The sequence below is a fragment of the Melospiza georgiana genome, chromosome 1 (assembly GCF_028018845.1).
Source record: "Melospiza georgiana isolate bMelGeo1 chromosome 1, bMelGeo1.pri, whole genome shotgun sequence".
NCBI classification, from domain to species: domain Eukaryota; kingdom Metazoa; phylum Chordata; class Aves; order Passeriformes; family Passerellidae; genus Melospiza; species Melospiza georgiana.
Genome location: NC_080430.1, coordinates 20,480,324 through 20,503,679, shown reverse-complemented (window position 1 = coordinate 20,503,679; position 23,356 = coordinate 20,480,324). Strand labels below are relative to the sequence as shown.

General features: G+C 36.2%; 1 protein-coding gene across 8 annotated transcripts in view; it reads left to right on the top strand.

Annotated features, from left to right (window-relative positions):
- The window catches only part of CACNB2 (calcium voltage-gated channel auxiliary subunit beta 2), a 247,833-nt gene that overhangs the window by 198,329 nt on the left and 26,148 nt on the right, over nt 1-23,356 (top strand). For 5 of the 8 annotated variants that reach the window (XM_058029148.1, XM_058029156.1, XM_058029191.1 and 2 more), the window contains 7 exons: nt 2,461-2,583; nt 6,817-6,953; nt 8,732-8,808; nt 12,663-12,796; nt 16,189-16,269; nt 16,551-16,609; nt 19,632-19,741. In XM_058029148.1, coding sequence (XP_057885131.1) covers nt 2,461-2,583; nt 6,817-6,953; nt 8,732-8,808; nt 12,663-12,796; nt 16,189-16,269; nt 16,551-16,609; nt 19,632-19,741 — 721 coding nt within the window. Of the gene's footprint in view, nt 1-2,460; nt 2,584-6,816; nt 6,954-8,731; nt 8,809-12,662; nt 12,797-12,941; nt 12,962-16,188; nt 16,270-16,550; nt 16,610-19,631; nt 19,742-23,356 lie in introns of all 8 variants that reach the window. The other 3 variants (XM_058029166.1, XM_058029174.1, XM_058029200.1) reach the window with 1 other exon arrangement.

Genomic DNA, 23,356 nt, shown 5'->3' with positions numbered 1-23,356 from the left:
CTGCAGGATATGTAAGCAAATGCTAGATACATTTTCAAATATACATATGCATGTGTCAATTTTTTTTTGTTTATTTGTGTTTGTTTTTGTTTTTTTTTTTTTACATAAGACCCTAATTACATAACATCTGGGCTTTTTTAGTTCAAGACAATGTAGTTCAGGAAAAGTACTTAATTGATAGTGCTATGAAATCTCCAGAATTATTTATTTATGTAAAAAGGCTAGCATTTAACTTCTATAAATTAATTAGTTTTAAATATTCAATTAGATGAATTATTGTAGTCTAATCCCATGATAATTTAGTCTCCCTTTCTACCAATGCGGCAAGTATCTAAAATGGGACATACCATTTCTGTGAATGTCTGTAACTCAATGTTCTGTTTTGTTTTTGTTATCAGAGTTTTACGTTTTTTTGATGGCATAGAATGACAGAGAATTTCACCTGCAACAATTCTTTTACGTTAAGAAAATTCTGAAGTCCTTTCCATTGTATTCTTTTTCTTGGGTGGTCAGGAGTTGTCTTCTAACAGGCAATGTTAGATCACATCTAAGAAGTATGTCAAGGACATTAACTTCCTGGAGATGTCTGTTTGTTGCAATGCTGCCAAGATTTTAAAGTCCTTAGTCAACCTAAAGTATTTCATCTGCTGTTAGTTTTAGGAGCAAGTCACAGTGGTTAGGCAACTTTTTCTTTTATTTGCTAGAGGATGTAGCAATATGAGAATGGATAAGCAAGCGTGCTATCCCTCCTATCAGTGTTTGGCACAGATTGTTTCTTAATAGATTTCATTCCACATATTTCCACAGTGACAGGTCACTGCCATACAAAATGGTTATTCTTAATAAGAGGTAATGATTTATTTGATTATTTACTATTTGATGGTAAGTATTGCTTAGGAGATTTGACAATTCAGTGACTATTCATATCTGTATTTTGATTGTTGAAATTAGTAATAGCATAGAAAGCATCAGCTCTGATACTCTGTAATTTTTACATTCAGGAATATTTTGAGGTTTTGTATGAATATTTAAATCCAATAATTTTAAGGAGGATTAGTGATATCACTGAATCCAGTGCCTGTGTGACTTCTTTTTTTTTTTTGTGGCATGACTAGTTCTGTAATAGTTTGGTATCTTTTATGTAGGGTAATAGTGGAAGTAACATTGAGAAAATTATAGAGGAGATAATTAAGATATCAATTTGAGATGTTAGGAAGTCGAAATTCCCATTTTATCAACACTGAAAGATATTTTAATTGATACGCAGAAATCACCAAACTTTAGTTTTGGATTATTGTTCTCACAAATGCCCAGTTTCAAAAGTGTAATCATGAATGCATAATCAAATCGGGATTCAAATTAGCCCTTCTAACAGTTTATCTGTTATGACAAATTGGGCTAAAGGTTCAGCCTGGGGCAGGACAGTGGTGGGTCCAAGGGATACTGTGTGATAATCTTGTGGGGAGAGCAAGCTCAAGCTGTTGTTTAGCCTAGAATAAAGCAGAAAAAATGCTGTTATCCTGTAAAATAGTTGTACCTTTCAGAAGAGAAAGCCCTCGGTGGCTGTAGTCTGGGCTGAGCTGGGTGGCGCCTTCTGTTACCATACCTGTGCTGAGAGGTGCTCAGCACTGGTGCTGCTGGTAGGGAGAAGCTGTGCAGATGTGGGGCTTCTGTTGACTCTTCTGGCAGCTGCTTCTTGAAAACAAAACTTGGGGAAATCCACTAACTCACTGATGTCAGCTAGCAGCGTAAGAAAGAGTTAGGGAAATGAACAGATCTCTCTGAGGCTGGTACTTGATAATGACATGATGATACCAAGGCACATTGTTCCTCTCTCAGAGTGCAGTGAGGTGACTTGCTTAAGGGTTACTGGTAACTGCTGGGACTCTTCTCCAAATTTGCAATTTCCCCAAATAGTTCTTGGGGGCTGAGGCTGTGAGGGCTACACTTGGAGCAGCCTTAGAATGCTCCTGAGGTGACCAGCACGTGGGTGCCCAGACAAGAATGGTGTGGAAGGAGCAATGTTGGTGCAGTGCCATGCTCCCCTTGCAATTCCTTTTGCAGCCCCATTGTCCATGGAGCTTGGGTTTTGTAGCTCTTGAAAACTACTTCTTCTGGCAGCCCCCAAACACTGAACTCACAGCAGAACTGCAAACTGACAATATTATATGAATTGCCAAGTCAATTGTGATTACCTATTACTGACTTGGTTTACCTCAAATTAATTCAGAGCTCTATCACCTACTAAAAATCTGTGTTCTATGAAATGCACTGATACTAATAACAAATGTCAGTAAAAACTAGGCTTCATTATTTTTTCTATGGATGCGTTGAGACTCCTTTGTAATTCTTATGATTTTAAAAACTATAAAATAGAGAAATCATCTCCTGTGTATATGTTTGTATATATGTATGTGTTTGCAAGATAAATCTTCATGATGTTCATCTTTTATTTTGCAGTCAAAACCTGTTGCATTTGCAGTTCGGACAAATGTTGGGTACAGTGCAGCTCACGAAGATGATGTCCCAGTCCCAGGCATGGCCATCTCATTTGAGGCTAAAGATTTTCTTCATGTTAAAGAAGTAAGTAAAACCAGAGGAGTAAGTGAATCACTCTTTAAGGGAGTACTTGAGTAATAGTGCTACTATTTTGCAATGTTGATAACACTTCACATTGCCAAAGCACTTTACAAATGTTAAAGTAACACTGTATAAGGATTTGAGTGTACTTTTAAATGCTATTCTTGTATAAGCTATGGCACAAATTTCTTACAATCAAATTACTGAAGTTCAGAAAGCAAGTACTTTTCTTCTCTAGTAAAAATCAGTTATTTATAGGTTTAAATGCCTGTGTCTGACTATTCAAAGATGAAATATTTCTGGTTTTTTTTTTTTCTAATCTGGTACTGTGAGGGTCTGTTGTGATTTAGCAGCCAAGGGTTGCTTCTCTTTTATCTGTGTGACTGCATCTCAACCCCAAAATCCTCAAGTCTCCTGTTTTTTTTTTACTGAATCTGCTTCCCTGGCACAGACAGTATTTAGTTAGCAGTAACATGCTGAAGAACTGGAATGATGTTTCAAGATAATTGCAGCTGTCAATAAATAAGCTTTGCATTTGCTGCATTGGTTTTCTTTCCCTGTAGTTTGGTTTTGACAATTTTAAATTTTTAAACACCTAAAGTAATTTTCTTTCTCTGCTTCTTGCAAGACAATCTCAAAAAACTTGGTAACTTTCACGTGCAGGCCCTCCTCTGTAGCCTGCTGCTCCCTTTTGAATGACTCCTTCATTTTAAAATGTTTCCTAGTTTTTGGTCATATTCCATTGCGGTTGGTCTCCAAATAGCCCATCTGGATATGAAAAATTATAGGAAAAGAAACAGAAAGTTAGTTTAAGGTTGAGAGCAATCTAGCCATGTATTTGAAATTATGTCTTTGTCTCATTTTAGACTATCAGAAAAATCCCTCAGTAGTTATGATTGACAATGCACAATGATTCTGTTAGCACAGGTGCTTTGTGGAAGAAAGAAACATTCCTAATAGAGAGATAGAAATACAGGTGGACAGAGACTAAAGGAACACAAGAAACAGACATGGCTAATGGTTGTAATTTTTCATATATTTTAAACACACAAAAAAGAGAATAATTTAGATTCAGACTGGATATGGTGAAGGAAATATGCATTCTGACTGATGATAGTGTGAAAGAATTGCTCTGCTCTGTCTTGTGACAAAAGAAGACATGAGCAGGCACAGAGTCCTGGCAGGAGAAAACCATCAGCTTTCTCCAGTGAGTCTTGAAGCACTGGAAAATGAGGCTCAGTTTGGTTAGATCAAATGGTTTTGTGTAGTCATCTATTCCATCTGCGCTTGAAATGAAGTGGTAATCTCAGCCTTTACATCAAGTTTTTCCCCTGTTTCCATATAAACCAGACACACAGGGTTAGCAGTTTTCTGTTAAAAGTTAATGCATTTTTCTTCACATCAAAACTTAGTCTCAGATGTATATATATGTGGGAGAAAATCTGGAAGGAAAAGTCTCCTGAACTTTTTTGTATCTCCAAAATGCCTTGAAGGGAAGCTGAGTTCTTACACTGTCTGTGGCTGTATGTAGCACTGAGGGGTGGAAGAATAAAATGTTCCTGCAACCCCAGATGTATTAGAATAGCCATTCTGTGCTGATTGCCTTTAGAAACACCTGGTTTTCTCTGTCAGCTGTTGAGGAGAGGTTATTGTCTACTGGTGCTGGGCCAGAGATTGGTTGGGGAGGGACCCTGGGACCAGGCCAGGTCCGGAATGGCGAGATGGGATGGGATCCACAAGGAGTCAAAGTGGGACTCAGACTCCTGCCCTGCATTTGGCAGCAGTGTTGTGTCTGGGTGGGTTGAAGCTCCTTCAGAGGGTGCTCCAGGCCCAGCCCTTCCCTGCACAGCCATGTCCTCCCTCTTCATCTTCTGTGCCAGGCCCTGCTTATCCTCCTGGGCTCCGTGTCCCACCAGGTATTGCTCCTTCAGTACATTTGCTGCTCCCTACAGTTAATGCTGGGGGAACTGAATTGTCCAAACTTTAATTATTTCTGCAGATTAAAGAAAAAAAAATACAATGGACTAAAAAATGCAATGTTGCTTATATATTTTATACCTAACATATTGCTAGAAATAAAGAAAAGCTGAGTTAATCTCCAGTAGCTTCTGCCTGCCTAAGGATGCCATACTGGACCAGTGCTGTCCTTATTTTCTCTGAAAGGGCTGCTCACCAATTTGTGCTGCTCAGAGGGCTCAAACAAGAAAAACCTCAGTTCAAAATGTATGTGGACAGTGATGAAAAGCACTGCAGTGATTGAGTGTGAGGGAAATTTATCTTCATTATTAGGTTACATTCATTAAAACTCAGTACATAAAAGGATGATGGATTCCTTCCTGCATGAAGAAACTGCTGCATCATAGTAACTTATCAATCTTTTGAGGCTTTAATGCATGGTCATCATTTTGGTCTGTGTTTAATTAATTTTTCTATTTCCTTTGGCACTCCAAACACAGGTGAATTACTGAGAATCACTCACCTGAGCCAGCAACTTGGGAGCTGGAATTCTCACTACCAAAAATTTTTTTAAAAAATTAAAATTAGAAAGTATTATGTGCATTATTATAAACATTAAAAAGTATCTTTTAATTTTTATATACTGACACAGCATTTATCTTTGAGACCTTGCAGAAGTATGCTTTTATTTCTATAGGAAGAAATTCCTATGGATTTAGGATTTCTATTGCTTCTAATAAAATTAATATTGTTGCATGGTAATCTGTTGCAATGTGGGACAAAAATAGCGACTGTTCAGATTTTAATTCAATGGTGTTTCTTAATTATCCATCTCTTCCTTTTACCAAGTTAATGACTTAGTTAGCCTTTTGTAATGATAGGGTATAATTTTAATAATACATTTCAGTCTAATACAGCTTTGAGAAACTGCTAATCCAGAGCAGCTCCCTATGAAATGCTGGTATTCTTACTCATAAAGGCATTGGATGAATATTACAGATATCCTTATGTTTTATAAGCTTAAAAGTGCTTTTATTTTAATCTCTATTTTTGGTTAGCTAGAATATCTTATGGTTGGTCTCAAGCACCACAAGATTTCTGTAGCTGCCAAAGTGAAAGATAATACTGCAATGTAGGTTGTGTATCAGTGATCCAACAATGATGGTAAAATTAATTTCTTTTTAGGGGAGCCCACACATTTTACATGTTTTATTCCTAACCGTACACTTGTTAAAGTTACTTGTTATATAATTAAATATGCACTATAATATCTACATTAATAGCTTCAGATGCAAGAGAGCTACTTTCTTCACGTTCAGGTGTTCTCTGAAAGTTTAATAAATATTCCAAATTACCCAAAATTTCTTTTTGATGATAGTTATTCCCATGGAACACCAGAAGTATTGTGTGTGGGGCCCATACATGAGTGACTTACTCTCCTTCAAAAATGGCAAATAAATAAGATTGGAAAAAGAAAATAGCTCTGCTGCATAGACCTCTGCAAATCAACCAACCTCTCCCACACATGGTACGGGGGGTGTAGGAATAAAGCTGTTGAGTTAAAGTAGTCAATATCTCATATTTAACAGAGCTGAAATTCAGTTAGCAATTACACAAGTTCACCAGATAGCCCAGTTAAGTTTTTTTGGTTATCCAGAGATATCCAGTCCATGTGGATCTATCATGGTAAGTTTAAGATGCAGATCACGTGTGCTATCTGAAGCAGGGTATATATAAGCAGCCAAATTCAGCCATATTTCAGAAGATTTTAGTGAGAAGTGAGGGAATTTGTGAAGTAGTGTTTTTTAATTTAAATAGAGAAGTTAATAAAAGGGAATAAGAAAAATAGATTATTACAGAGCTACAAAAATTCTAGCAGCAGGGGCGAGTGGGTATTAAGTCTCTGGTGTCCACCAAGGAGAACCACGAAGGGAGAATAAAAGCAGCTCTCATATATGAGAGGAGACTGTGAAGCAAGAAATAATAAAGATGGTGAAACGGGTAGAAACAAAAACCAGGGAGAAACATGAAGTCTTTGCAGGAAGGTTTCCACTTAAGGACTATGGGTTTTAATAATTTGAAAGGAATAATTATTTTAATATATTTCTGAATATTACCACAATTCTTCATTGCTATAATAACATAGCACAGTGATTAACTGCAGAGAAGAATTACAAAAGTTAGCATAGCTGCAAATTAAAATTAATAACAAAGTTATCCCCAGATACAGTAATTTCTTAGTATGTTACTTTTTTCTTTTTTTTTTTTATTAATCTGTAGAAATTTAATAATGACTGGTGGATAGGACGATTGGTAAAAGAAGGCTGTGAAATCGGATTCATACCAAGCCCAGTCAAACTAGAAAACATGAGGCTGCAGCATGAACAAAAGGCAAAACAAGGAAAATTCTACTCCAGGTAATAACAAAAAATCATTAATCATAGCAGCAATGTCTGTGACACAACTTGGAAATTGATGCTGTGTATCAGTCCTATATATGCTTAATTATTGTTAGTGGCAGCTACAAATATTTCTGATCAATGAAGAAATTAATAAATAATGAATTATATTATTTATTATATAATATATAAAATGATTTAAAATATTATATTGTTAATTAATACGTTTATTCATATAATTGCTGTTTGGGAGAAAAGTAGATATTTAGATTTGCAATCTGTGGTGGCCTACCACTGAAATTGTTTCCTCCTTTTTTTTAAAACAATTGCTAATATACATTACATTAACTACATTTACTATGTGCTAGTTAATTTTTTTACTTAAAATTGATTTATCTAAATTCTGTAACATTTTTTAATTGTTTTGATGATCTTCCTCTTTTTAAAGACATTTTAAGCTCATTTTAGAAATTACAGAAAATGTTAAGATGACTTTACTGGTAAGCCAAAGCCAATGTCTGTTAGTTAGCTTGTAGGGAAAAAATAGTCTTGTCAAATTCATTTCCTACAATCACAGCTTTTAAGAGCACTACATTTTATGATGGAAGTTTCATGTCAAGTCATTTGTTATCTCTGACTGCAGCCATCATTGCATAAGAAAAAGGACTGTTTCTAGATATTCTGAGCAATACTACAAGATAGGACAATGTCACCTTTACTCTTAAATTCTTAATAAAGTAGTTTTCTAGCAACACCTGTGGAAGCAAATTGTTTCCCTTTAAGTATAAAGGAAACAATTATTCCCAGGGTATTTGAGTGGGAAGCCAGAAATGGGAAGCCAGAAATGCTTTCCTATCTCCATAGGAAGGGCATCAGTGTTTGTAGAGCATGTCCAGAGTAGGACACCATGATTGGGCAGGGCTCAGCTGCATTCACCAGCTGTGGAATGCCCTTCCCATGAGCATGCTGGATTCCTTATTCCTCTAGTGACTCTTCTGGGACAGCCAGGTGTGTCCCAGTGATTGGGTTCTTTTCCAAATCATAGAGGCTTCCAGTTTCCAGAAATTCTCACTGAAGATAACATTGTCCTACACCACAAATGCATTAACTTAGTGCTTATTAATATTTCAAGATAAAGAAAGTGGAAACTAGTACTAGCACATGAATTATTTGAAGAGCGAAATAACCATTCTTACATTTTTTTCAGAGCTTTTCTCATTATGGTAACTGAAATAAAAAAGACTAGAACTGTTGTTTCATTTTCACAACTTGGATAGGTTTTCACAAAGCAAAACTTGACAAAAAACTTTAGACTGCTTTACCTTTGTTGGAGAGACTTTTTCTTAGGTGCTATATTTTATGAGAAAGCAAAAGAATTGGGATGTTAATTAAATTGAAAAGATGATAGACACAGTCTCAATTAGCAATTTATCAATAACTCATCAGCTAAAGGAAACAGATATGCTCACTGGCTTAAGAATTACTCTTATTAATAGGTAGTAATATTAATTCATGTATCCCAGTAGCCATATTGTTTACTGAATTGTATTAACATCCTGTGGAAGTCAGAGCAGCAGAATGAATTACACAGCAGCAAAGAAAGTATGATTGATGTTTGCAATTCCTCAGGTCCCAAAATGTACACACATTTTGTGGGAGATGTATATTTTATACCTCTGCCAGAAATACTGTTTGTCTCACAGCTAGCACCTCATTTAGAAGGCAGATCGTAAACAAACTAGATTAAATATTGAGAAAGCTGCAGAACTTCAAACTAATGTATTACTTTACTCCAGTAAATCAGGAGGAAACTCTTCATCCAGTTTGGGTGACATCGTTCCTAGTTCCAGAAAATCGACGCCTCCATCATCTGGTGAGTAGGTTGTGAACCCTTTGGTGAAGAGACTCATGAACCTAATCTGTGTAAAATGCATGTACCTTTAGACCTCTTTTTCTTATTCTCCATTCTTCTTAGGTAAAACCTGAGTGATGTGTTTCCAGATAAGGCTGGTTTGGAGTGGTTTGAAGTAATGGAGTCAATGCCAGCAAGTTCAGACAATGATAGAGCTGTTAATGCACAAAATTCTCTCTTTGCTTTTACCACAGAGTTTTGTAGCAAAGACATCATAGATCTGTGAGACTACATTACATAAGAATAGTGGAAAGTTTGGTCTGGTCTGAGCATTCCTACTGAACAATAAATACTTTCTTGTACAGGAGAAAAGGCAACAATAAAAATAGAAGTTCCTGAGAGGTTTCTGCAGTAGCATCAAGGAAGACATTATTTTAAAACATCAGGAACATTTAGTTTCACAGTTCTGATCATGACGATGTGCTTCACACAATTCTAGGATGCTGGATAATTTTTGCCTTTGACAAATTTTTCAAAAAAACTTTTTTTTTTTTTACTTAGAGCAACATACAGATTTAACTTTTGATTTAACTTGAATCCAAATTCAAGTGATATGAAGCAAATTGGTGGCAAGCTGGGGGAGGATGCTAGCATTAGCTCCATTAAAAAAACACAGCAAAAGATCACAAAAAAAAAAACCAATTGAATTCAGCTGCTGTGTTGCTGGATGTTTTATCTTCTCATATGCATTGTAAATACCTGGAAACAGAAAATATTAATGAGTGTTGCTAGTGCCTTTTTTACTAGGGCAAAGACATGGATCTTCCAATCATATTCATTTATGTGGACTCTGGACTACAGAACAGGCGTCTTAAAATGAGCCTGAAGATTTTAAAGTATTTACTTGGTAATTTAAAAGGGAGACAGAGAAATTAAATCATATTTTTGAAGTAGCTTCATTTGGTTCAAGCAATTTAAAAATGTATCTGTCTTGTGAAACCATGGATTTATTAGTAACAACCAACTTTATTGCAACTGCAGTTTGTTTATAAATATTCCACTTCAGTTTAACTTCTCTTTTATTTCAAAAATATTGTATTTGTTTACTAATGTATGTCTGTAACAAGTGTGTTGAACGCACCTTAATCTTTTTTTTTTTGGATGGCTTTAAACTGATGTGTTTATTGTTAAGGCCAACTTTTTCAACACCTGCAATTTTGTAGTGAAATTGCCCGTCGATTCAACCCATGTTGTAATTTTATTACTAGAGCATCTGAAATGCTGTGTTATTATTTGCTATAAAAAAAAAACCAAACACATCAGTACATGTATTTCCAGAATGTTGCACAGAGCTTAGAGTTAAGAATACAGATATCATTCACCTGGATTACCAGCTGACTGATTGCTACCCATCCTCTAATTTTCATTGCATTGAGTCTTTTCTTCAGACATTGTTGTTCAAGAAACATGGTTTTCTGGAGAAATAAGGAAATCTGTTAAAGTTATTTCAGTTACAGTGAAGCTTTGGGAAATATGTATGGATAGTGCACATGAACTTGTTCTGTGATAGCAAGATTTTGAGTCTACAAGAATTTTTTGCTTATGACGTCTTAAGAAAGGTGAAAGAGGCATAGTTTGTGACTAAAACAAGAATTCAAGCGACTTTGAAACACAATTCAATTATTATCCCCACACCTCCTCTCTTTGAAAGTACAATCAATTACAAATAGATCAATTATTTAATAAGTTCAAGAATACTAACTGAATAAGTTAATTTCATTTTTTGCTTTGAGTCAGGGATGGGTTTTTTCAATATAAAATAGTGCCACCAAAAAACCAAACCAAAACAAACACACAGACAAGATGAAGAACCAGTGAAAAACAAATGAAAGAGAGGCTAATATCCATTTAAATAATCAATATTAATATAGTAAAAAATCCATACAGTCCTGTTAGGCCACCAAACTGGTTAAGAATTATGCTGAAAATGACTGAAAAGATCCCAATGAACTAAAGATATTTAACAGTAAAAGAACTGTCACAGGAAATGTTCCATAGTATGAAGACTTAGAATGAATAAAGGAGATACTGTTAACTAGCTGATCAAATTCTGCATTTCTTTCTTACAGGAAAAGCTTAAGGTAACTGACTTTTCTTTACTGACAATTTTGGTTGAACATAGTACCAAACAAGTTTTAATATGTCTTATTGTGAGTGGTTTACAGTATCTGTGCTGGCCGGTATTCAAGAAAAGATAATATGTTATTTTTATACTTATGAAGAGGATGAAGGAGCAGTGTTGCTAGAAGAAAATGTTACATGATTTCTGTGGGTGTTCTTAGGAGCAGGATTATGGAATCTGGATGCGGATCTACTCACTTGGTTTTTCCTGGGAAGGACAGACTCAAAGGCTCAGTAACTCAGGGAGTGTCAGGCATCAAGGCATTAGATCTGTGGATAATTCAAATGGGAAAAATGTACTTTATGAGATCACTGCCTCAAGTGTCTGTTACATCAGTAGCTGCACATAGGCTTTACAGAAGTGTTTATTTGTTACATAATTTAATGGCACATGTCACTGTATTAGTTGATGCCCTACTCATGAATCAGACAAAATCAGGTCACTAAGATGGTTTCATAATAGTTTGCAATGATTAATTAAGGGTTTGGGTAAAGTCAATACAAACTATTCTGCTTACAGATCTGTTTAGGGTTAGCCTCAGTTCGACATCAGGGCATGGCAAGATAAGTGTGTGTTACCAGAGGGAGTAGAGAGAGGTGGGTAATGTCTTCACACATGAGGGTGGTGATGGATGACTGCTTATGGCTCACTTTTGTGCATCTGCTTGCTTTCTGCAGACAAGTTTAAACCACTACTTAAGATGAGGATTATTGTTGTAAATGAGAAAGGTTTTGTTTGGTTTTGTTTTGTTTTACCTGTGGTTGGCAGGTATCTGTTTTAATCAGCATTCAGGATAATATGGCTTTGTGTTTTGAAAGTGTATTTGTTACTGAGTCTGTGAGGATTCTTGTTGAAACTGTTATTACTTACTTGCTAAAAGCTACATAATTTGTGGTTATCGTATGAGTATTATTGGTTATATATTCTTTTGGGGTAGAGATTGAACAGCAACGGTTTATTGTATTCACTTCCATTTTACCCTGCCTACATCCTGACTCTTCACTCAGATCCACATCTCAGATCTAAGCTGGGATAAATTTCCTTTCTTCTGCTATCCATTCTTTTTAGTTTTCCCTATTAGATCTATGTTTAATTATTCCTAATAAATGTATCTTATGAGTAAAATGCATTTTTATTTAAAAGATTAAAAATGCAATTGTAGCCCATCCCTAGATAAATGTAGATAACATTATACCAATATCTGGCTGATTTTGTCATCAAAAGTGATTTTTCTTCTAATTCTTCATTTCCCATAGACACAGTAGTGACATTTCAAATTTCTATTGATGATACCCATTTTCATTTAGTGTTCATTTCTATAAAATAATCCAAATGTTATTGAACAAGTTCTTTTGTTTACATTGGTGGAAATCTTATCTATTCAAGTGAATATTTTGGATTTACACTGGTGTAACAAGAACAAACTTGGCCATTGGTCTATTTTGTAAATGTTACAGTACTGTTACAGATGGCCTTCTGTCTTCGAATCCTACAGTACTGCACCTTTAAATTTTCCCCTTTGTTTTATTGTGTTTTTTTCTCATGGTCAACTTTATTTATTTATTTATTTATTTACTTATTTACTTATTTATTACTCTGGACCGTTTTATTTCTCTTTACCTGTAATTTCCTTTTTAATCTATCTTTACTTTCCCTGTCATCTGATAATTCTGAATTGTTTGTCTGTATATAGCTGTAGACATAGATGCCACTGGCTTAGATGCAGAAGAAAATGATATTCCAGCAAACCATCGCTCCCCCAAACCCAGTGCAAACAGTGTAACATCACCCCACTCCAAAGAGAAAAGAATGCCCTTCTTTAAGAAGGTAACACCGACTTCCAAGCTCCCATCTGTCCACCTGCTCACCTGCACTGCGTCGCATTTCTAGTCCTGTTAACTGTCTGCGTCCTTTGACAAGCCAATAACATGCATGCTTTGTTGTTCTTTGTTTCTTTTCCATGCTGCTGTAGCTAAGCAGAAGCAGAAATCGGTAAGTTTATATCGACATCGCCTGTGTTTATCCTGCCACTGGCATCATTAGCATTATAACTCCAGATTAACAATGCAGCTATTCTAGAATTAGTGATGAAGAGATGTATTGAGCTGATAGTGGATTCATTACAGGAAAAGAGGGAAAAGTTCTGTGTGTCTGTGAAACTCTGCTACATACTTATCCTTTTTGATGGAATAAAAGGACACACTTAGAAGGCCTTCTAAAGTGTTTGAGAAAATTATTTCTAGCATTGTAATGCACCTCTCTAGTGCATGTTCATTCTTTCTATATCTTTCTCAAATTTTTTTTTTCTTTATTACTCAGTCTGTTGAAATCATTATTGGAATCTATCAGACACTCACTTTGGACTTTGGAAACAAATTGTCAAGTTCATTCTATTTTTAATTTAGTCTGTACTTAAACTTCTAATTCACTAGGTGCAGTCTGCAAGTGCACAAGACCAGTGGAAAACCTCAGACTTGTTTTGACAGTTTACTTCAGGTTTTTCCTGATGTCATGTATAAATTATCAGCCAAATGTTCTTGCCATCCATCAGTGAGACTTTTTTAGTATCCCAGCTATTGGAAGTGGTACTGGTGGTTCCCAGGAGAGCCGATGTCTCTCCATAGATAACCTAGATAACTACAGAATTATGCAATTGGCATCCTGTTGCAAAAAGCTGCAATAGGTTTCTAGGGCCTTTGCTGGAAGAAGTTAGCAAGACATTAGGTAGCAGCCAAACTATGTAGTGAAATACCACATTTTGACTGTTTTGTTTTAAAATCTGTAGTCTTCATAGCTCTCATTCATTTGGTTTTAACCACTCACTTAAATCTGCAGGTAATAACTGACTGTTATAGTGCTTAAGCAGTGCCAAGTGACATTGTTGTCCCTGCTGTGGATGCTCTTGTGTTTAATAAGTAGATCTTTGTTTCTGTCTCTCGTTTCTTGAACTCTTTTACATAGTTTTGAATCCTTCTCATTTCCAAAGTCACAACTATTGGCTTCAGTTTGGTCTGTTAAGCCTGGTGTAGAAATCAACAGCAGGTTCTTGCTTCTGAGTAATTTCTTACTTAATCGTATTTTTGATTGGATAATACATGCTGACATGTATTGGATGCTGTCTGCATAAGCATCTTTCAAAGCTGCAGCTTCCAAATGAACCACCTTAGACCTGGATGAGGGTTAGTCCCACATCTTTCTTTGACTCTGTGCCTCTTTTCTTCCGTATCAGAATCATTACTAGTGTTAGTGGGGTTTGTAATACTGATTTTTACACTATGTACTGGATGGCCATCCCAAAGTAATCTGCATAGTCAAACCACTGAGTAAAAGCCATATGTTCAAACCTGCCAGTTTTTATTCTGAGTTCATATTTGAACTTGAATCTGCAGTGAAAGCTGTATAGTTCAGTGCCAGTCTCTTAGAAAATATTAGATTCTCTACTGCTAAATTAATGAACTTTAATGCTTCCGTTAGATAACTTCTACTCAATTTCCTGCTGACAGCTTCATTATTTCAAGCTGTAAAATTTAGAGAAAAATATGCCCATTGCAACAGAACAGAATTTAAAAATATCCCATATTCCATCAAATAAGGTAATTTCTGTGCTTGCCCTGATTGTCAAATAGCTGGTTAACTTCTAGCATGAATGCCTTTGGTTAAGTCAGCCACATTAAGACAAAGATCTTTTACATCAGGGCACTCATGCTAAAAGCACTTGCACAACTGTAATGAATTTTTCTTTGAATCTGTCTCAAATATGCTTATCAGATTATTAAAAATGTTTGCAAGAACAGTGGAGGACTGCTTTTGGATACAGGCCCAGCCTAATTGCAGGGGTTTGCTTTGAAACATGTTGAGTCAGATTCTGTACTGTGAAAAATAAATTCATTTCACATGCTTATGATGCCTTGGGCACTGGTCTTCATTCTCATGTTGTTAATTAGCTTTTGAAACTACAGGTAATAAAAAATAAATTACATTGAGGGACATTCACAAAAATATTTTCTGTGTTTTAGACTGCTTTAGACTGCTGCTTGTGTAGCATTGTGTGCTGTCACTGTATAAATGTCTGTCTTTGTGGGTTTGTGTTTTGGAATGTATATACTTATTTTAATGTTATTGCGAAACACCTTGGGATACATTGAGTTCTGGAACAATGAACAATGTCTGTATTCTGTGATCTTGACTGATGTATTTGTACTATGTAAGCATTTGAAAAATAGATCTGGCATTTCTTTTTCTGTAACACCCACACATTTCTGGGTTTGGATTTCAATCTTTTATTCCCAATACAAAGATAAACCAAAACTTTCCTTATGAACAAAAACCTCTATTTGATTAGACTCCGTTCATGGTGATATATATTGAACAGCCACTTACTAAAGAAGAAAAAATACCAAACTTAACATTTTATTTCTTTTTATATTGTATTGTGATAACAATATAAATTTTTTGCAACCCTTAAAAGGAGACAATCTATTTTATCTTTGTATGCTAGAGTACTTTTTTAGAAATTGTGCATGATACATCAGTTGGTATTTTGGTAAATATGGTACTACCAGAATCCATTCTTGGGTGGTGACAAGAACTTCCCAAAGTGGAAGAAATGCTATCACAAGCTCTGCTTATGATAGTTTTCTAGAAATACTAACTTGATCAGTCATTATTTTTATTTAATTTGTAATTGAATTGTGGGTGCTAATGCAAACGTCAGACTGAATGCTGCCATGGGAATTTGCAGTGATGTCACAATGTTTTTTCAAGCAGTGGGCAAATCTGAATATTTTTAAAAAAAGGTGCATTATGCTTTTCTCATCCCCTTTTATTTTTCTCTTTCATAATTTGCTATGTAAAATTCCTGTTGGAAACAGATGTCACAGCTGTAGAATTAATCACTTCAATTCATTAGGTGTTGGAAATGATCTTTTCAATTTACCAGTTAGGAATTATGCAGTGGGAAACGTGCATGACCCAGAGTAAGAGTTTTTAACTATCCAAAGTATATATGAAAACAGTAGGAAACCATAAAGTCAAAAAAAAGTTTTTTCAAAAGAAATCCCTGAATCTCTTATGTCCTTATCTTGTGCTACCAGTTCCTGGGAAAAGTTAATGAATCTGAGATTCCTGTGACATTACTGGAAATTCAGAATTCCTAATACTTAGAGTGTATAGTACTTTCTCTAGGTGTTGTGATGCTGAAAACATTTTCTGTTTTGCAGACAGAGCACATCCCTCCCTATGATGTAGTGCCTTCTATGCGACCAGTAGTTTTAGTGGGGCCTTCTCTGAAGGGATATGAGGTAACTGATTGTTGTAAATAGTTTCATTTTCTACAAAATACTGTGCTTCATTTGTATTTGATAATTTATAACATAGGCAAACATCAGACAGTTTTTACTCCTACTGAATAGCTGCTCATTTTTATTTTACTTCATCTCAGAATTGAGATTAAGAATAAATTGCATTCCAATCCCATTGTTTGGATACAAGATTTATTGTCAGCTTTATTCTATCATATTCTTAGCATTTAGTATTATGAATTTCCTATGCAATTATCAATTTGTTATTTTTTTCCTTCTAGGTAACAGATATGATGCAAAAAGCATTATTTGATTTTTTAAAACATAGATTCGAAGGGCGGTAAGTACTTTGCAATGCAAATATACTTCAGGTTCCATTTGGGTATTACAAGGTTTTTCAGAAATTATGACATTGGACAAAATTAGAAATGACAGCTAATTCCTTGATCAGTGGACTATAAGTGTGGATTGGAAGTTTCCCTGACAGAGCACGCACAGGCTGTGTTGCCCTGGGAAGTGTTCTGGGGCATATATTCGTTGGGAGTAGAAAAAAGGATGTCTTCTTCTTGAGGACTGTGGCATTCACACTCCAAATTGCTAGATATTTATCTACAGATTAAAAAGTGATTTTAAATATTTTTCAAGTGATATCTCATCAATGCTTCCTAGGTTTTGAGCAAACTGGCCAGAGCCACGTTTCCTCCTCTACTCTACTTCCTCACTTGACATCCAATTCAGAAAGAGTGGTGTAGGATTCAGACTATCTGGTGCATGGGATTGTCAAACTTTTGATCCCTCAAGATAGGAGCTTGGTTTGACAATAGTCGTGGGCTTTATAGTGGAAGTTTCAGAAGGAGCAGGATGAGGGGGTGGGCAGTGCCCTACCTTGCTGAAATACTCTCACCCTTGGCAGCACATGGGCTGCGTTCTGATCCGAGTGGTTGCAGCACACTCCACTGTAACACAATGGGATTTGTATTTGAGCCTTCAGGCATTCCTGTGGTACAGATGTCAAATGATAGTGGCATGATGTCAAATGATAGTCTGTCTCTAAAAGCAGTGCTGTGGTCTGTAACTCCAGCATCACAGATGCATGGAGCAGAGACATCAGATGCATTCTCCAGACATGATTATATAGGTATTGGATCAAGCTCCAGATAATTATGTCCTAATGGGTTGATTTTGGGAGGAAAAATTGTGAAAACAGGAAGATGTTATAATAAAATCTGTAATTTCAAGGAATGTTCTATTTAGTTTGGAAGTGGTCAGATCTATAACACTATTCTGTGTGTCCTGCTGCTGTCAAAATTTGAAGAGGGAGCTTGAGGTTTTTTTTCAATTTCTTCAGTTCTTTAAAATACCACACATTGTGGTTTAAGGTGGTGGATTTTCTCAGTCAGAATAATGATGTCATACCTACCCACTTTAGTAAATTAGTCAGGATTGTCAAACCCTAGATAACACACCTTCAGAATTGGAAGTTAACAAAATATTTGTTGCAAGCAGAAGAAAATTATTGCATCTTTATATCTTTAAATATTTTAGAGCATGTCAGATGTTCAGTTGTAGATCCAACGGTGGCAGGGTGAATCCACAAATACTCCAAAAAAATTTGTGTGTATAGTAGCAGGTTTGAAGCATCCCAAACTTCAGTAGCCATTGGAATTATTACTTAAGGTCCTGAACAAATTTGCCCCAGACATTCTCAGGTTCATGCTGCTGCTTTGAGCTGCCACTCTGTTGTCCCTGCTCTCGTTGCAGTTGTTTTGCAATATGAACATAAGCACCCTTTTTTTTTTGAGAGCAGACTTGATCTTCCTGGTGTGACATTTCTCAAAGAAATGAAAATGTCCTCAGAAAGATGGTAAAAAGTCTTAAAATTAGAAATAGTATTTTTCATAGACAAACAGACTGATAAATCTGGCATTGTTCAGTATACCATAATTTCATTTTAAAAGGCAAAAATTTACTATTGCCTGTAGGAAGAAAGACTGGCAGAAAAGAATCCAAATCAACTCAGAAAACCAAAAAGCTGTAGAAGTTTGTACAGTCCTTCCATTAGCAAATAAAGAAAACTCATAAGTATCCCAATATATATGTTTGATTTAATTTTAAGACAAGTGGCATTATCTGTGAGGAGCTGTACCAGAAATCACCACCTTTGATTATGCTTTTAGCTTAAGCTCAGTCACCCCTAGATTTCCAAAATTATATTACTAATCAGTATTGTGCAGATAATTTGGGTTTTTCATATGAACTTCTGGCTCTGTGACATTTTTGAGATAAGTGCATACACATGTTGAGTTCATTGGGAAATGGCCTATTGGATTACATTTCAGATGAACAAACAGCATCTGACTGTGCTTGCTGGAGAGGAGCCCCCTGCTTAGAAAATCTATTTCCTCTTTTAAATTGCGAGTAAAATCCTACAAGGAAGAACAGGGAATATCATCAGTCTGATTTAACTCTCAGCACTGGAAAAATGTGACCTCTAAACCTCATTAGACCAGAGAGTTTGAAAAGGAACTTAAGGGGGCATTTTGACCCTGTAAAGCAAAATAGACTGAGGTAACTGTTTTCCTAGGAAGGAGAATATTCAGAAAGTTATGTAGCAGTGCAAACAACTGAAAGTAACCACTTCTTTCTTGGCTCATCTTTTCTCATAAACACAAAAGTGAGCCTGCCAGATAGTCAACCTAGGCTTTTCAAGTATGTGCTTCTCCAAGTTACAGTTCCTATTTTTAGGTGCTAGCATTTCATTGCTAGCATGAATTTTTCTGGAAATTTATGGGTAGCTCTTGCACTCTGTTAGAAAAACACATGCTAGTAAGCTGAACAATAAAAAAGCCAAGAAGTCCTAAACCAAAACAAACAAAAAACACCTCAGTTATATTGCTGGACTCATTTCCCTAATAAGCCTTACCTTTACCATTTAGTTCTGCATATCCCTACATGTCTTGCAGGTATGGCTAAAGTAAGACAGGTTGTCATTCAGTATATTATCATTCAAGAAGTCAGGGAAAGGAGAAACCAGCCTGTTCATACTGGGAATACTGGTGAAATGTCAGACCCTCACCAGTCCTGGAGACCCCAGGGAAGTCCCATCTTTTGCAGGAATCCCTGACCTCCTTCTGCCTCCCCTCTCCCCAGGCACATGTAGGAGGATGACTTATCAGTAGTTATTGTAGCAATATTAGGTTAGATAAAGTTTTTTCTCTGTTCACATTAGGTGAAGCATACTGTGCTGCTGAGAACTTATTTCCTTGTAGTCTTAGCCATCTTCTAGTGTTAAACGAGACTTCTCCCCACATCCCTGGGAGCTCAATAACGCTCAGTGCTACTTTGCTGTATTTATTTTGCAGTATATCAATTACACGAGTCACAGCAGACATCTCGCTTGCCAAACGCTCAGTGTTAAACAATCCCAGCAAGCACGCGATCATAGAGCGCTCTAACACCAGGTCAAGCCTAGGTAAGTACCTGCAATGATGCTGTCTACAAAGTGCCTGTGAAGTATGCTACTCTCCTTTCATGTGTGTAAGCTAAAAATAGCCTTCTCTCTGCTCTGGGAAAATCACAGTTCCCATAATTCAGAAATCCTGGCACTAGAAATCGGTTTAAAATCGCTGGCAGGTAAACTTCCAATAGTGCTGCTTTTGGTTTATTCTGCTTGTGCTCAGTTTTCATGTTTTGCTGTTGGCCTCAGTGGGGAGAGGCAGCCATCCATATAAAATCTGAAGACATGTTCTTCTGGTTAAATACTTGGAATTATATGAATATTATTGATACTGTGCATAAGGTTACTAGTAGTGGATAGCTACAGACATGAAGTCTGAGAAAAATTATTGAAGTGCACATTTTATGAATTTTTTATCAGTTTTAACTAATTGTAAGGTTGGTACAAAAAAAGGATGCAAAAAGGGAGGTGTTTTTAAAAAATTGTATAGCTACATTCATAGCCTAAATATCTGTCATCTTATATGAGTCTTCTTGTACTGAAGCTTGTCCAGTTGTATCAATAATTAAACATTTATTACCTAGAAAAAAAAAAAACCCACAAGCTTAGCTGGGAAGTTGTAATTGAATGTAGTCATTTACAGTACAGGTGGCTGCACTGGAGCTCCCCATCACAAGGTGTCCTTAGAGTCAGGAGGAAAAGGTGATCATTTTGGAGTCTTAATTCCTGACTGCCTTTGCCTTTCCTCTAGAGTGAGATGTATCCAGGACTCCGCTGCTGTCACAGGTGCATTCCCTGTGTAGAGACGCCTGGAAATAGCCAAGAGGTTCCAGGGAAGGTTCGCTGTCCATGGCAGGGGGCTGGAGCTAGATGACCTCTAAGGTCCCTTCCAATACAAACCATTCTGTGATTCTAAGATGAATCCTGCCAGGACTCTGCATCTATATACTTGTGTAAGGCTTGACTGAGATATGGGACAAAATCCCACAAATCCCGTAATTCCTGTGCAAGTCCCCCATCAAATACCAAAAAAAGGGGAACTTGCTACATCCCAGGTGAATACTCAGTCATGTTTCTGCTTTTACAGAGCTGAGGTTCCTCTTAGTAGACTTTGACAGAGATTGGTTTCCCCTGAACACAGCATTGCATCTTGAAAAATTGTAAATTTTGTGAAACAAGATAGTACTTTCATTCATCCTATTAAATAAGTTCTTAACAGTTATGCAACAAAAAAATTTCCAACACCTGAACTGTGACTGAATATTTAACATTTGCCTAATATAGAAGTACTCTTTAGAATAAGCTTGTCAGCCTTAAAAATTTTTACTTCCCTTTCTTGAAAGTTTGTTTTGTAGAACCTTTGCTTTCAGCTTTATGGAGGCTGTGAATTTTTGCTTGAAAGTAGTCTGTACTTTCCAAATGTGTCTTATTTGAAGTGTTTTCAAATATGAAAATACAATGTACTGTAACAACATAATTAATATCTTACACACAAGAATATTCTTCTGTGTGAATTTCAGTCGTGTCACCAAAGACTGTTTAATAATCTAATGAAAAGATGAAGTGTCACTTATTTTGACTAGTAATGAAAATTGGTAATAAGTATGAAGGCTAACTAGTCGTGGAACAGAATCATGATGATTAAGCCTCATCAGCAAAGCTTATGCAATTTTGCAATATTGTAGAAATATGTGCAGCAGTGAAAGCATATCATTAATTTCTCATATATGTGAAACACCTATCACAAAATTCTATACAGGAAAAGAAATCAATAAAAATTAAATGTTGCCCATCCTTGTACACCTTTACCTCATGTAGAACTGTACTCTTGAGAGCATCAGCATTTTTTTCTTTGTGTCAAGGTACTTTTTAGATGGAGGTATTTAAAATGGAAGTTCTGACAGAGCCTCAGTTTGGGACACCCACAAGATGACAATGTATATATATATATATATATATATATATATATATATATATGCAAATATGTGGATAGATAGGTAGATGTGTCTCTCTAGTTTTTGTAACAGGCCTGTTATTAACTAAGATTTCCTGCTACATATCAGGTTTTCAGTTGCATATAATTATTCTAAAAATTAACTGATTTATAAAATAACTTTGAAGACCTGTGACCAGAGCAACTGGGTCATTCTAGCATAATGTTAGGGAAAAAAATAATTTTACATACGCGAAGATATTCTCAAACCCTTTTGTTTCAGAAGCTGTAATACTTCCATTGTTTTAGTAATCTAGCAGGATTTTGAAATTTGGTAGTGAATTGAACAAAATTTCAGTTACGTATTTCTGGGCAATTTTATGAAACTAATGAGAAAACTTGACCAAATTATTAGAAGCTGCTTTTAATACATCCAAGTTTTGCATCTGAATTGATTGAAGACTCAGCTTTCCTTGGGAAGGAAATCTGAGCAGAACCTGCTCCCAGAAGGCTGAGTCGGGGCAGCCAAGCAGCTCTGAGGTGAAAAGATGCTCATCTTTCAATTTGCAGCCCCTCCTTTACTGTGCAGCATGGAGAATGGAATAAAAAGTCATTTACTTGAAAGATGTTCACCTGGAGGAATAAATGGCAGGCCAGGCTAAGGCAGGAAAGCAAGTAGTGAAAATCCACTATGGAAAAGGTTGGACATATGGAGAAGGAGTTGTGATAGTCAAACCCACTGATAAAGCACCTCCAGGTCAGTGCTCTAGGCATGGGATAAACCATGAGGGGACAGAAATCAGACAGGAAGTCAGGGAGGGAAGTGATGTGGCAGCAGTGTTGGGAGGAAAACTGAGATAAAATAAAATACGCTGGAGTCAGAAAAGGTAACTGCTTTTGTAAGACAGTGGAAAACCCTTGCAAAAGGCAAAAGAAAAAGGTACAAGGCATGTTACAGCCTGTTCCCTTGCCTATCTGAAATGTACCTCAAGGCAGAAATAAGAGTCAGAATCAGAAAACATCATTGTAGTCTGCTGGTAGGTGACAACACACCACTGCTGTGAGTATTTACTTGGCTGAAGTAGAAGAGGTGAGTGGCAATATCACTATATAGTGGATTTTTTTTTTTCAGTTTGTGTGATGAATTTGCTATAAGTCAACAAAATATCCTATTAAAAGAATATTATTAGTTTTACAAATTCAAGCAGTGCAAAATAAAGGTTAGGAAGTGATAATAAGAAGGCTAACTGTGCAGCATTTTAATCTTTAGGTTATATATGCTGTGATCCAGCCTTTGATCAAATATTTACAGACTACTTTTCCACCAGTCTTCTGCCTTAATATTCTTGAAAAATGTATAAAACAGTGTGGGGAATTGGAAGCAATACAATTGCCCCAGTGCAACAGTGGCTTTTGCTGCTTCTGATACAGAACTGTTGCACAGTACTGGATTAGTTATTCACAGACTTTATGAAGATGGCTGTTTTTTCCCAGTGTTCTTTGTATGCTTCACGCATCTTCTGTAGAAAGACTGAGTGTTGTAGCTGAAACAGAAGTTCAGGCTTTGGACCTGTCAAATAATAGTGCATACCATCAGAATCAGTATGTTGCATGGTAATACACTGCCCTGGAGAAGGGGGATGGAAAACAGGCAGTCCTTTATGTAGTACTGGAGCTCCTCTTGGGAGCTTGTAAAA